The 15,933-nt window shown below is 46.3% G+C and overlaps 1 protein-coding gene across 2 annotated transcripts in view; it reads right to left on the bottom strand.

Annotated features, from left to right (window-relative positions):
• xylt2 (xylosyltransferase II) overlaps positions 1-11,161 on the bottom strand; it is a 76,879-nt gene extending 65,718 nt beyond the window's left edge. Inside the window, exon 1 of one of the 2 annotated variants that reach the window (XM_080208951.1) lies at positions 10,994-11,161. In XM_080208951.1, the coding sequence (XP_080065077.1) occupies positions 10,994-11,122 (129 nt within the window). In that variant the 5' untranslated portion in view covers positions 11,123-11,161. Of the gene's footprint in view, positions 1-6,853; positions 6,923-10,993 lie in introns of those variants that run through there. The other variant, XM_080208952.1, reaches the window with a different exon arrangement.
• Between the last annotated feature and the right edge of the window lie 4,772 nt (positions 11,162-15,933).

Below are 15,933 nucleotides of genomic sequence, written 5' to 3'. Positions count from 1 at the left end.
CAGTGCATTCCAGATCCTAACCACTGTTGAAAAAAAAACACCATTTGCTCTTTTGTAAATCACCATAGATCAGTGCCATCTGGTTCTCGATTATTCCACTAATGGGAACAGTTTTTCTCTATTTAATCTGTCCAGGCCACTCACGATTTTGAATACCTCTATCAAATGTTCTCTCGACCTTTGCCTTGCCAAGGAGACTAGCTCCAATTTCTCCAATGGTTCTACACAACTCAAGTTTGTCATATATGGAACCATTGCCCTAAATCACCATCTACTGCCTTCACTTCCTTCCTAAATTATGGTGTCCAAAATTGGGTGCAATACCCCAGTTGAGCCTGAATGACTGTTTTACCCAGGTTTATAATAACTTCTGTTCTCTTGTGCTTTATGCCCCTCCTGTTCTCTCGTGCTTTATGCCCCTCCTGTTCTCTCAATCTGCCCTGCCAATAATTTACACAGCAAGTATACATCTAGGTCTTTATGCTCCTGTATCCTTATTTTATACTGTCTCTACTCATTCTTCCTACCAATGTACTTTAAACATAGTGTATGGCAATTATATTGTTAATGGAATTGCTAGTTAAACATGTGACATTGATAGTCTTATAAATAGAGATAGCTGGAATTCCTTCGGGGAAGAGCTTCTTTTAAGTTAGTAGCACTGAGGAAGTGTCTTACCATAAACCAGCTTGAATCAAAAAGACCAGTTTGTATTGATTCTTCCATTGCAATCACTTGTTGTAACATTTCCTACCAAACTTAACTACCTCGCTCTGCACTGAATTGCATCTGCCACTTTTCCACTCATTCCATCAACCTATCCTCCTCACAATTCACAATACTTCCAAGTTTTGTGTCACTGCAAATTTTGAAATGATGCCATGTATAACAAAGTCTAGGTCATTAATATACATCAAGAGCAGGAATTCTACTATAAACTTCCTTTCAATGTGCAAAACAACACATTCACCACTACTGCTACCTATCGTTGAGCCAATTTCGTATCCATGTTGTAACTGTCTTTTATTCCATGAATTATCACTTTGCTCACAAGTCTGTCATCAGAAGTACGTCAAGACCTTTCAATCAGCAAGAGAAGCCAGTGAGAGAACAGCAAGTGAGACTGACAGAGAGAAAAACTGCTCAAGCTAACTTCTGCTACCACCTCCATTGGCCAACAGCTGATGTCCTCACCGTGGGAGAGAATGTAGGGCTAAGATAGAGCTCATAAGTCATTTGTGAACACATAGGCAACAATGAGAAATCACTTTCACCCAGCCATCCACAAGAAAGGAAGATTCTCAGGATGAGAGATTGCCAACAGCTAGTTCTGGTGGATACAGATCTGTCACCATATAACACTGGAATTCAGCACTGGTGGATACATGGTCCATCACTGTATAACATGAGGGTACAAAGCTGATGGGTGCAGGTCTACACTGGGTTATAGTACTGGAATATTATACAGTGTAGACAGTATGCTATCAGACTGTCACTGTATAACATTGGGGCAAAGTAGTGGTGGGAACAGGTCTGTCCCTCTAGAACATGCGGGGGGGTGGGGGGGGGGGGGGGGGGGGGGTCAGTACTGGCAGGTACAGGTCTGTCAGTGTAAAACATTGGAGTACAGTATTGCTGGGTACAATATGTAACTGTATAACACAGGTACAATACTAGTGGGTATCAACCTGTCACCATATAATGCTGGTGTACAGTATCACTGGGTGCATTAAAAAGTCCAAAGATAATTCAAAAGGGCATAATCTGACAAAAATCAGGGCTAAAGGAGATCAAAGAATCCCCACAATGCAGGACAGGTCATTCGGCCCACTGAGTTTGCACCAACCACAATCCCACCGAGGCCCTATTCCCATGCCCTGCTAATCCCCAACACTAGTGGCAATTTAGCATGGCCAATCAATCTAACCTGCACATCTTTGGACTGTGGGAGAAAACCGGAGCACCAAGGGGAAACCCACATAAACACAGGGAGAATGTGCAAACTCCACAAAGACAGTGACCCAAGGCCAGAATTGAACCTGGGTCCCTGCTGCTGTGAGGCAGCAATGCTAACCACTGTGCCACCATGACGCTCCATATTGTGATTGGCCCTACACACTCTCCCAACGAGGACACCAGTTGTTGGCCAGTGGGGGTGGTGCCTTAAGTTAGCTTGAGCAGCTGCTCTCTCTTTCCATCTCACTTGCTGTTCTCTCTCTGACTTCTCTTGTTGACACTGTGATTGGTAACTGAAAGCTTGCTTGAAGAATTGGGTTTAAGGGGTGTGTTAAAATTGGAATGTGGAAAATAGAAAAGTATTAAGGAAAGAACACAAAGTATATGTGTGAAAGCAGAGCAACCAATGTTGGAATAATCAAAATTGTTGACAGAAACATGACAAGGGAACGTCGGAATGGACGAGGTTACAGAAAGAGAGAGGAACGAAACCTTGGAGGAATGTGAACACAAGGATGAGAATTTTGCAAAAAGCACATTGTTTCTCATTGAAACAATGTGGGTGAGAAAGCACAGGGCCTTGGCCTCAGTTAGGACATAGGCAGCAGATGTTTGGATTCATTAAGTTTATGGAGTATGTAGGATGGAAAGCATGGCAGTAAAAATAGCCTGGATAGATTATAGGGGACAAATGATCTGGTGACAGGCATGATTAGCTGACCCTCAGGAAATATTCTAGTGCAAAAGTTGAATGTTGTGACAAGGCACATAGTAACTGACATTTTCAAGTTTTTTTTCCCCCAAGTTACCAAGGACAAAATCATCAATGGCGTTTGCCTGAGTCAGAGCCGGTGAAAACTAAACACATTGTACTGTATACATCACAATCGCTGAAGCAACATTGTGTGAAAATGGTCGTGTGGATGGTGTTAATCCAACTCTCTCACCATGTAACTCAGTAACTCCTCTGCTCCCAAGGCCCTGTATTACTGACTATTTCCATACTGACATTAAGCTGGCTTCCTCACACTGTCACTATGTAAGTGTGCTCTCTCCCCCAGCGCCATGTTACTGACTGTATTGCTACTGATTCAAACCAGTTCCCTCACAATTACTTAACAATTCTCCCACCACCACCAACTCCATGCCATTAACTATCTCTAATCCAGCTCCCTCATAGTGTCATTCAGTAATCCCTCCTCAGCGTCTCTGTTGCTGATTTAGTAATGCCATTTCAAGAAATCACACAAATACTTCAGACTTGGCCACTTTCATTTAAAAAGGGACAGTGACAAACCTAAATCATAGTTTTGTTGTTGTCAATCTAGATCCATCGTGTGGTGTAAGCTCAGGACTGACCTCAAGTATTGTCATGAGCCAGGTGAGAACAACAAGCTTTCCCTTCAAAGAAATCCAGAGATATTGATATTGCAGGGGAGATGGTAGTGATAATGTCACTGAACTCGTTGTCCAGTGGCCCAGGCTAATACTCTGAGGGGCATGAGTTGAAATGCTACCATGGCAACTGGTGAAATTTAACTTCAGTTAATAAATCAGCACTATAAAGCTAGTTTCAGTAATGGTGATCATAATAGCTACACTGATTGTTGTAAAACCCATCTGGTTCACGATGACCTTGAGGGAAGGAAATCTCCCATCCTTACTCAATCTGACCTACATGTGACTCCAGACGTACATCAATGTGGCTGCCCTCTGAAATGGTCAAGCAAGCCATTCAGATCAAGTAAATTAAGGATGGGCAATAAATGGTGGTCTTGCCAGCGACACCTACATCCTATGAAAAGATACACAATAGCTACCAAGGGTGTTGTCAGGGCAAATAATTAGTAAATAATTACAGAATGGTAACCAGAGGAAAAAAATCATCAGCGGACAAACCGTAGACACAGGGAATGAGGAGAAATTTACATCACAAATTATCAGGATTTGGAACATGGTATCTGAGGAGGGAGCGAGCTATCTTGGATCTGGTGTTATGTAATGAGGCGGGTAGAATTAGGGACCTTGCGGTGAAGGATCCTCTTGGGGAGAGTGATCATTGTATGGTGGAGTTTCTGGTGCAGATGGAGGAGGAGAAAGTGGGTTCCCGGACACGCGTCCTTTGTTTGAACAGAGGGGAATACGGTAGGATGAGAGAAGAATTGGCGAATGTGTACTGGGGGAGCGCGTTGGAAGGTAGGTCTGCTGAGGAGCAGTGGAGGATCTTTGAGGAGATCTTTCTTGGTGCTCAGCAGAAATTTATTCCGATGGTCAAAAAGGACAGTAGGAGGAGAGGTAATAAGCCGTGGATAACGAAGGAGGTGAAGGAAATTGTTAAGTTAAAAGCGGAGGCGTTTAGAGTAGCTAAGAGTAGTGGGCGAGAAGAGGATTGGGAGAGGTTTAAATGTCAACAAAGATTGACAAAGAAGTTGATAAAGAAGGGTAGGAGAAACTATGAAGCTGGGCTAGCGCTTAATATAAAAAAGGATAGCAAGAGTTTTTATAAATATATAAAGAGGAAGAGGCTGGCTAGGGTGAACGTTGGTCCCTTAGGGGATGAGAAGGGGGACTTAGTGGTAGGGGATGGGGATATGGCTGAGGTCTTGAATAACTTTTTTGTTTCTGTCTTCACAGAGGAGGACGTGAATAATTTGCTGGGTGTTAGAGATGGAAAGGTGGTAGGACTGGAGGGTCTCAATGACATTACTGTTACTAGAGAGGCGGTGCTCGACAGACTGGAGGGGGCTGATTGTGGACAAGTCGCCAGGACCGGATGGAATGCATCCGAGGGTTCTGAAAGAAATGGCGGAGGTGATAGTGGATGCCTTGGTGGTTATTTTCCAGACGTCGCTGGATTCTGGGGAAGTGCCGGAAGATTGGAAAATGGCTAATGTTACGCCGTTGTTTAAGAAGGGTGCCAGGCAAAAGGCAGGGAATTATAGGCCGGTTAGTTTAAAGTCTGTTGTGGGTAAAATGTTAGAATCCGTCATCAAGGAGGAAATAGCGAGGCATCTTGAGGGGAATTGCTTGATAGAGCAGACACAGCACGGTTTCATTAAAGGGAAGTCGTGTCTGACAAATTTACTGGAGTTCTATGAGGATGTGTCTAGGGCAGTGGATAGAGGAGAGCTGGTGGATGTGGTCTTTCTTGATTTTCAGAAGGTGTTTGACAAGGTACCTCACAAGAGGTTATTGCAGAAGGTCAGGGGACATGGAGTTGGGGGTAGGGTGTTAGCATGGATAGAGGATTGGTTGTCAAATAGGAGGCAGAGAGTGGGGGTCAATGGGTGCTATTCGGATTGGCGGATGGTGACTAGTGGAGTGCCCCAGGGGTCGGTGCTGGGGCCTCAGCTTTTTACTATTTATATAGATGATCTGGAGGAGGGAACCGAGTGTATGGTGTCGAAATTTGCTGATGACACCAAGATTGGTGGAACGGCAAATTGTGCGGAGGGTGTGGAGAGTCTGCAGAAGGATCTAGATAGGCTGGGCGAATGGGCCAGGAACTGGCAAATGGAATTTAATGTTGGCAAGTGCAAGGTGGTCCACTTTGGTAGGAATAATGGTAGGGAGGATTATTACTTACGTGGCAAAAAACTGCAGCAGGCGACGGTGCAGAGGGACCTCGGGGTGCTTGTGCATGAGTCGCAAAAACCCAGCTTGCAGGTGCAGCAGGTGGTCAGGAAGGCGAATGGGATGCTGGCCTTCATAACGAGGGGGATTGAATATAAAAGTAGGGAGGTCTTGCTGCGGCTGTATAGGGCATTGGTGAGGCTGCAGCTGGAGTACTGTGTGCAGTTTTGGGCGCCGTACTTACGCAAGGATATTTTGGCCTTGGAGGGAGTGCAGAGGAGGTTTACTAGGCTGATGACGGAGTTGAGGGGGTTGAGCTATGAGGAGAGGCTGAATAAACTAGGCTTGTACTTGTTAGAGTTTAGAAGAATGAGGGGAGATCTCATTGAGACGTATATGATGATGAATGGGATGGATAGGATCGAGGTGGAGAGACTCTTCCCTCTCAGAAAGGACAGTAGGACTAGGGGGCACAGCCTCAAGATAAAGGGGGGGCGGTTTGGAACAGATATGAGGAGGAACTTCTTCACTCAAAGGGTGGTGAATCTCTGGAATTCTCTGCCCGTTGAAGTGGTGGAGGCTACCTCGCTAAATATTTTTAAGATGCAGGTTGATGGGTTTTTGATAAGAGAGGGGATTAAGGGTTATGGGGAGAGGGCGGGAATGTGGAACTGAGCCACGACAGATCAGCCATGATCTTATTGAACGGCAGGGCAAGCTCGAAGGGCTAGATGGCCTACTCCTGCTCCTATTTCTTATGTTCTTATGAAAGGATGGTGGAAGCACATTCCATAGGAACATTTTAAAAAGTCTTGAACAACACATGAAAAGGAAACATCCGTAAGGCAATGATAAAAACAAAAGTAGTCAGATTAATTGGATAGTTCCTTCAGAGCTGACACAGGCATGACAACCAAATGGGCTAAGATTATAGAACATCAGGGAGAAAGAGATTATAGAACATCAGGGAGAAAGTGACAGAATAGTCATTTCAATTTACATTTCATTTCAAACAGAACTCTTCTACAGAGCTAAAAGAAGAAAGGTTTTTTATTTCTACAGTATTTTTCACATCCTTAGGCTTATTCCAAAGCACTTCAGAGTTAATGAATCATTATCGAAGTGCAATTAATATTGTTTTGTAACCAAACATCACACCCACATCTACGCACGTTTCTACAAACAACAAATACACCCAACAAGTTTATGTTTTTGTGGATACCCATAAACGCAAGTTTTGTGTTTATGGGTAACCAAAACCTTGCCGTTTATCTTTGAATATTGTCATGGTACCTTTTACATCCACCGATAGGGCTTAACCTACCATCTAAAAGAGATGATCAGATCATTATCAGATTGCTGCTTGTGGGAGCTTGCCGTGCATAAATGGCTGTCATTTCCTACATTAGAAGAGCAACAATTGAAAAACTACATTCTTAGTTGTGAAGTGTTTTGGAATATGGTGAAATTGTGGAAGTCTTTCTATCTTTCACTAAATATGCAGCAGCACTCCCCCTAAAGTGCCAATCAAATTATCAGAGTGGGAGTTGAATCCACAACCTATTGTTCACAACATTTACTAAGGCTGAAACATATACCAGTTTCATATATGAAAAGTTTTGCGTCCACCAGACTTTATGTAGTGTGGCAAATATAAAAATGCAGTAATTTCATATTGGTTTCTTCTGGCTTTGAGGCAGAAATTTAAAAAGCCTCAACTATGGCAATTATCCTCAAAGTGCCCTCAGGATCTCTTATATACAACTTTAGAAAGACGTCACGTTAAACACAGCTCCACCTTAGCTGCAGAATAATCCATAACTGATGGTTGTCTAACTCTCCAGTCGTTAGGAAGCAGTGCATCATCCAACTTACCTCAAGTGGCACCACAGGAGGAAAGCTAATCTATTTATTTTAAAAGACAAATAACATAAAAACTCTTAACAGTACATAATGTCAGTTCCCTTCACAGCGCAGCAACAACAACAGAAGGCGGGGGGGGAGGGGTGTGGAAGGCGGGGGGGGGAGGGGAGTGGAAGGCGGGGGGGGAGGGGAGTGGAAGGCGGGGGGGGGAGGGGAGTGGAAGGCGGGGGGGGGAGGGGAGTGGAAGGCGGGGGGGGAGGGGAGTGGAAGGCGGGGGGGGGGAGGGGAGTGGAAGGCGGGGGGGGGAGGGGAGTGGAAGGCGGGGGGGGAGGGGAGTGGAAGGCGGGGGGGGAGGGGTGTGGAAGGCGGGGGGGGAGGGGTGTGGAAGGCGGGGGGGGAGGGGTGTGGAAGGCGGGGGGGGGAGGGGTGTGGAAGGTGGGGGGGGGAGGGGTGTGGAAGGCGGGGGGGGAGGGGTGTGGAAGGCGGGGGGGGAGGGGAGGGGGAGGGGGGTGGGAGAGGGGGAGGGGGGTGGGAGAGGGGGAGGGGGGTGGGGAGAGGGGGAGGGGGGTGGGAGAGGGGGAGGGGGGTGGGAGAGGGGGAGGGAGGTGGGAGAGGGGGAGGGAGGTGGGAGAGGGGGAAGGGGGTGGGAGAGGGGGAAGGGGGTGGGAGAGGGGGAAGGGTGGGGGGGGGGTGGGAGAGTGGGAAGGGTGGGGGGGGGTGGGAGAGTGGGAAGGGTGGGAGAGGGGGAAGGGTGGGAGAGGGGGAAGGGTGGGAGAGGGGGAAGGGTGGGGGGGGTGGTGGGAGAGTGGGAAGGGTGGGGGGGGTGGGAGAGTGGGAAGGGTGGGAGAGGGGGAAGGGTGGGGGGGTGGTGGGAGAGTGGGAAGGGTGGGGGGGGTGGGAGAGTGGGAAGGGTGGGGGGGGGTGGGAGGGTGGGAGAGGGGGAAGGGTGGGAGAGGGGGAAGGGTGGGGGGGGGTGGGAGAGGGGGAAGGGTGGGGGGGTGGGGGAAGGGACGGGTTGGGGGTGGGGGAAGGGACGGGTTGGGGGTGGGGGAAGGGTGGGGGAAGGGTGGGGGAAGGGTGGGGGAAGGGTGGGGGAAGGGTGGGGGAAGGGTGGGGGAAGGGTGGGGGAAGGGTGGGGGAAGGGTGGGGGAAGGGTGGGGGAAGGGTGGGGGAAGGGGGAAGGGTGGGGGAAGGGTGGGGGAAGGGTGGGGGAAGGGGGGTGGGGGTTGGGGGGTGGGGGAAGAGGGGTGGGGGTTGGGGGGTGGGGGAAGAGGGGTGGGGGAAGGGGGAAGGGTGGGGGCTGGGGATGGGGGTGGGGGAAGGGTGGGGGTTGGGGGTGGGGGTGGGACCTTCAAGGGAAAGGAGGCATTTACTCAGCGCATCATGAGGTTATTGGGGAAAGAGAGCAAGTTAGGGGTAAGGGGGCGTTAGGGAAGGAATAATGGGGGGATGGGGGATAGTCAGGGGATAGTCTGTAGCAGGCAGGTGGCCACTGCAGTAGTCATTATTAAACGTGGTTTTAATTTTGCTAACCAACCTCCATTTCATTCAATTTCTCACTCTCTTCCAATCTGCCTCTCTCGTTTCAGTCTTTCTTGTTCTATTCTCCTGCCCATCAGATTTTTGCCATCTCTTCCTGATGCTCCCATCTTGCACTCGCTAACTCACTGTCAGTCTTGCACTCTCCCCCGATATTTTGTGTGCACACACTCTCCTGTCCCATGCAGTCCAATGCTTCCCCTCCCACACGCTGTGTTGCACTGCCCATCCCTTGCCATCACGCCCTTACCCACGATGCTTTGTATATGCCTTCCCCACCTTGCATATGGCTGCATCTTCCTTGCTCCCACCATCACCAGACCTGCCCTACTTGCATCGCCCTCACGGCCAGGCACTCCCCATCCTCTTTCCCTTGCATTACCTTTCCATTTTGCCTTCCTACGTGCTCTTTGCCCCTTTTGCCATCCTCCCTTTGGACTCCCTCGCTCCCCCTTGCCCAACTGCCCTCACTCTCTTCCCTCCCGCTCTCCAACCTCGCTCCCTCTCTCCACTTTCGCTCCTTTTCCCGTTCCCCTGCCTCCCTCCCCCCCCCCCACCCCTCACACCTTATCCTCTATCTTTTTCACTGATGTGCTGGGCTACTTCATCATTTAAGCTGGGGGTTTGTGGAGCCTCCTCCTCCAGTTAGTTACATAATTATCCATCAACATTCATGACTAGATATGGCAAGACTGCAGAACTCAGATGTAATCTGTTGGTTGAGAAATCATTTAGCTCTGCCACTTGCTGCTTATGCTGTTTTGCACACAAAGCGCCCTGTGTTGTAGATTCACCAGGCTGACATCCCATTCTTAAGTACGCCTGGTTTTGCTCCTGGTATGCCTTCCTGCACTATTCATTGAACCAGAGTTGACCCCCTGGTTTGGTGGTAATGGTAGTGAGTCCATGAGGTTACAAATTATGGTTTAGTACAATTCTGCTGCTGATAGCCTGAACAGCCTCATGGCTGGTAGACCTATTCAAAATCTATCCCATTTGGCACAGTAATAGTGCCACACAGCACGATGAAGGCGATCTTCAATATGAAGATAGGACTTCCACCTATAGATTCCATAGCTTCCCAACAGTGCAGAAGGAAGCCATTCAGCCCATCAAGTCTGCACCAACTCTCTGAAAGAACATTTTACCCATGCTCAAATCCCACCCTATCCCCATAACCTCAAGCATTTACTACGGCTAAAAGCATTGTGCCGTGGGCACTCCCACCTATACTATCATAGACATACTGATTTTACATCCTTTCTAACTTGTTGGATATAACTGAGTGGCTTGCCAGGCCATTTAAGAGTCAGCCTCCAAATTGAGAGTCTTTCCCTCCCCACAGGACACAGGAGAATTACTGAATCCCTACAATGCAGAAGGAGACCATTCAGCCCATCAAGCCTGCACCGACAACCATCCCATCATGACTCCATGAATTAACCTGTTAGTCCCCTTGTGTTTACACCAGGTCCAACATCAGCATCTCCACATCATGAGTCCCCTTGATACCAAGGGGCAATTTAGCATGGCCACTCAACCTAACCCACATATCTTTCAACCAGATGGCTTTCCACTACAATATTAGACTTTTAATGCCAGGTTTTTATTGAATTTGAATTTCACTATCTGCTATGGTGGGATTCAAACCTGGGTGCCTAAATCATTAGCCTGGGTGACTGGTTTGTTAGTTCAGTGGCAGTACCGCTGTGCCACCCTGTCTCTGCTCCCCCTCACCTCACACTCCCCACCCCTCCACCTCCCTCCTCACTCATCTCCCCCTCCCTCAGTCAACCCCCTTCTCCAAAGTCCCTCCCTCCGGCTCCCCACCTCAGACATTAACTCATTGTCCCTCCTCCATCCGTCTCCCCACCCTCCCAATGTCCCCCCTCCATCCTTTCCTCCTCACTCATTTCCCCCTCCTTCAGTCAAACCCCTTCCTCCATTCCTCCTCTCTCTCCTTACCCACCTCAGACATTGACTCAATGTCCCTCCACCATCCTTTCCTCGCCTCCTATCCCCCTTACTACCTCCTCCCCTCCCCCTGTCCCCCGGGCCTTACCTCCTCCTCACTCTCCAGGCCGCTGAAGCTCCACACCGCCAGGGTCTGCACGATCAAGATGGCGACGGCAGCGGCGGCAGCCGCCCGGTATCTCCGAGCGACTTTCCGAGGCCTGATCCTGACCACCATCTTCCCCCAGACCGGGGCGTGCGGATTCCCGAACGCGCGGGGCCGCGCCTCCCCCCCTTCGACGTGCGGGCTCCCGAGCGCGCGGCGCCGCGCTTCCCCCCTTTCGACGAGCGCGCGGGGCCGCGCTTCCCCCCCCTTCGACGAGCGGGCTCCCGAGCGCGCAGGGCCGCGCCCCCTCCCTTCGACTTGCGGGCTCCCGAGCGAGGAGTCGCGTGCCCCCTAACGGTTGGCAGTTGGCCGCCTTGCCCTCGCGCCCTCCGCTTGGTTTGGTTTGTGTGTGAGGGTTTTCTTTCCCTCTTCACTTTTTACAAACCTTGTTGATGTTTATTTAATAATTAATTTAATTAAGCAGTTACCTGATGTTTATTATTGTCGCCACACCGTGCATGAGCGGAATGATAACATTGAACAACCTGCACAGTGGCACAGATCACATTTCGGTTTGAAAAATAAGGAGGTTATCTGGAAAATAAGAAGAGAAAATGCTGGAGCAGCTCTGCAGGCCTGGCAAAATCTGTCCACAAGGTTAACATTCTGAGCCCAATATGTCTTCTTTAGAAGCTAAATGAGTTAGAGAAGCAAAAAGATCCTTGTTTACAAGTACACAAATCACTGAAAGTTAGTGACACCAGTTGGGAAGGTCTTAACAAAAGCCAAACCAAACATTTGGATGTATTTCTGGAAAGATAGAACAAAGAAAATTACAGCACAGGAACAGGCCCTGTGGCAGTCCAAGCCTGCACTGATCATGCTGCTTGACTTAACTAAAATCTATGCTTCTGGGGACCATATCCCTCTATTCCCATCTCATTCATGTACTTGTCAAGATGCCCTTTAACTGTCACTACCGTATCCACTTCCACTACCCACCTCGACATCGAGTTCCAGGCACCCACCACTTTCTGTGTAAAAGATATGCCTTGTACATCTCTTTTAAAACTTGCCACTCGCACCTTAAACCTATGCCCCCTAGTAATTGACTCTTCCACCCTGGGAAAAAGCTTCTCACAATCCACTCTGTCCATGCCTCTCATAATCTTGTAGACTTCTATCAGGTCAGGTCTCCCCTCAACCTCCGTTGCCCCCATGAGAACAAACCAAGTTTCTCCAACCTCCTCATAGCTAATGCCCTCTATACGAGGCAGCATCCTGGTAGATATTTTCTGTACCCTCTCCAAAGCCTCCACATTCTTCTGGTAGTGTGGCGACCAGAATTGAACACAATATTCCAAGTGCAGCCTCACTAAGGTTCTATAAAGCGTCAACATGATTTGCCAATTTTTAAACTCAATACCCCGGCCGATGAAGGCAAACATGCCGTATGTCTTCTTGACTTCCTTCTCCACTTTCATTGCCACTTTCAGTACCTGTGTGTATCTGTACACCCAGATCCCTTTGCCTATCAATACCCCTAAGGGTTCTGCCATTTACTGTATTAGATCTTCCAAAATGCATTACTTCACATTTGTCTGGATTAAACTCCATCTGCCATCTCACTGCCCAAGTCTCCAACTGATCTATATCCTGCTGTATCCTCTGATAGTCCTCATCGCTATCTGCAAATCCACCAACCTTTGTGTTATCCACAAACTTACTAATCAATCCAGTTACATTTTCCTCCAAATCATTTGTATATATTAGAAACAGCAAAGGTCCCAGCTCTGATCCCTGAGGAACACTGAGAACTGAAAAGTATATTAACATATATATTAACATATATATTAACATATCAAACCTCAGTTAGTCACCATTTGAGCATTCACAGTTCTCTCATCCATTGAATCTGTCTGCACTTCATAATCAGCCAAAGAAGCCAACATAATCAAGGCCCTCATGCACCCAGACATTCTCTCTTTCACCTTCATCAGTTGGGAAAAGGATACAAAAGTCTGAGGTCATGTACCAACTGATTCAAGAACAGCTTCTTCCCCACTGCCATCTGACATTTGAATGGACCTACCTTATTTAAGTTGATCTCTACACCCTAGCTATGATTGTAACACTATATTCTACACCGTCTCCTTTCCTTCCCTGTGTACTGCGAGAATGGTATGCTTTATCTGTATGGTGCGTAAGAAACAATACTTTTCACTATATTAGTACGTATGACAATAATAAATAAAAAGTTCTAGCCTCTATTAATAGAAGGGATACTACAAGGGTGCAAAAGTGAGACATAAAAGAGATAACGGAAATTCAAGATTGTCATAAGATCATAAGAAATAGGAGCAGGGATATCCCATTGAGTCTATCCATAATTCAATAACATCCCTCTCCTTTCTGTCTACCCCTAAAAACCTTTGACTCCCTTGTCAATCAAGAATCTGTGGAGTTCAACCTTGAATATATTCAATAACCCAGTCTCCACTCTCCAATGGAAGCGAGAATTCCAAAGAGAGAATAAATTCTTCCGTATCTCCTTCTTAAATGGGAGAACTCTTTAAAACTGTGCCCCAGTTCTAAATTCTCCCAGGAAGTAAAACATCTTCTCTACATCATCGCCCCCTCAGAATCATATATGTTTCAATAAGACTACCTCTACTTCTTCTAAACGCTTGCTCAATTTTTCTTGATGTGACAACTCTTCCATCCCAGATATCAGCCCTGTGAACCTTTCCTAAACTGCTTCCAATGCAAGTATATTCTTAAGTAAGAAGATCAAAACTCTGCACAGTACTTGAGGTGTGGTCTCAGCAATGCCCTGTACAGTTGTGGCAAGACTTCTCTATTTTTATTCTCCTTCCCCTTTATTATCATTCTGGACAGGACTCCCAAATTAATATTACAAACTGGCTAGCGATAAGTAACTTTTTTGAGGAGACAAAGTTTATAATTCTGGATATTAGCTAAGAGAATAAAGCCCAAGATTCCATGGTTTGTGAATATAAAATAAATTAATACCACACACAGTCAAAAGAGTAAAACATTCAGCAACAAAATTAAGTACATGTTGAATTAACAGGCAAAGTGAGGTGGAACAAACTATACTACATAATAAATGGCAGATGCAACTAAAACAGATCCCATGGATTTCTCATCTACCCATTCAAACATCAGTGTTCAGTGTGGATTGCACAATCTCATTAAAGCTATTTCCCTTATGGTGGATTGCAAATCTTAAGTCTTCACTTCGAAGATCTAGTCTCAGAATTCTCCAAAAGTCTCTCCAACTCAAACTGCCTCAATAACTTCTCACCTCACAGAGCTTCAATATCATTTTACAAGACTACATTTCCACTGGATTCCTGAGTTTACATTTCAGCACCAACTCACAGATACAACTTCAGCTATTCAGCCACACTGAATAGAACAACACTGCTCTAACAGTCAGTAACACAGAGTCAATGACCTTCCACTGCCTTTTCAGCTCTCCAGGTCTTCATCTGAGCCCTCACTACTTGGAGCCTATCAATTACAGCGTCTCTACTGCTTGGAACCTCATTTTATGATCCTTTCCCCAGTGGTATCTTCCGGTTGGCTCCTTCCCTGGTTCTCTCTCTCTCTCTGGGGTTTTTTCCTGTCCACGATCTGAATTCCTTCTCCCTGCATTCCTTTTACCTCTCTGTGATTTCTACCTCTTCCCTCCAAGGACTCCTCTAAGCTCTGGCACCCCACTCCTGGGTCAGGTTTTCACGACATTTTTCCCATGCAGGTGCTCTGAGAACTTATCCCCAACCCAAAGATTGCACAATGTTGAGCTGTGCATGTGGAGTCTGCTCTCAATTCACATATGTGCATAAATTCCTGGGGATGCCAGGACTTGTAATTTCTGACGTCCGCTCAAAAATCACTTAAGTTCCTATTTCTTGATATGAGATCCTTTGGATAAAGAAAGCTTCACCATAGTGAAGGTTGACAATAGCTTTATGATTTAATTTCAAGGATTATTTAATATCACAAACTTCTAACAAATAATTTATTACATGCTGTGCAAAAAATATTGATTTTTTTTCAAGAGTTACACTTTTCATATTATTGAGTTATAAAGGCAAACAAAAGCAAGTATAGTGACAAAAAGGAATAGCAGGATTCAAATATAGGATGATTTTAACTCAGAACCTGTCTGTTCTCCTACGCACTTTATTTAAACTCTGGGCAAAACAACAATTACTTGTTTTTTCTCATAATCTTTTCATGGTCAACCAAAAATAGTGAAGATGCGTTAAATTTTTCAAAATCTTAGGCAGCTTGCACGTTTATTGTATATCATGGGTTTTCAACCTTCCTGCTGTGACTGTAAATCAATACTCTGGCAATTTCCTCCTCTTTCCATATAGATGCATATTAGTCACACTATAAGATACAACAATTTCTCAGTGCAATCAGTCAGAGTATAATGTGGGAAAATGTGAACTTGCCAACTTTGGCAGGAATAGAAAAGCAGTATAAAATTTAAATGGACAGAAATTGTAGAACTCTGAGGTTTCTCAACTTTAATATAGAAGAACACAGCGTTTCTCTTCCTTTTCTCCTCTATTAATGGAAACATGTCTTTAATGGATGCTTTAAGGTTGCTCTGAAAACTGTATTTATCGGACTGACAACCAGCTTCAAAATTATCTTCCACATTCACTTCTTCCAAATCAGATTTTCTCATTTAATTGTTTTGATCAACAGCAGATGAATAAATCTGCACCAAGGGAGTTGTTTTCACTCTGTGTAAGTCATTTTCTGGTTTATCCAAAAGATGTGCCACAGTCTTCTGCACATATTCATATTCTTGTTGACGCTTGAAAAAAACCCTTCATCTCTACTTCTTTCAAAATTTCATCCAAATATTTATTTACTTTTTTATTTCCCAATTATTTTCC

The sequence above is a fragment of the Carcharhinus amblyrhynchos genome, chromosome 21 (assembly GCF_965287045.1).
Source record: "Carcharhinus amblyrhynchos chromosome 21, sCarAmb.v2.hapA, whole genome shotgun sequence".
NCBI classification, from domain to species: domain Eukaryota; kingdom Metazoa; phylum Chordata; class Chondrichthyes; order Carcharhiniformes; family Carcharhinidae; genus Carcharhinus; species Carcharhinus amblyrhynchos.
The sequence above is the reverse complement of the archived record's forward strand: the minus strand, read 5'-3'. Positions and strand labels throughout refer to the sequence as shown.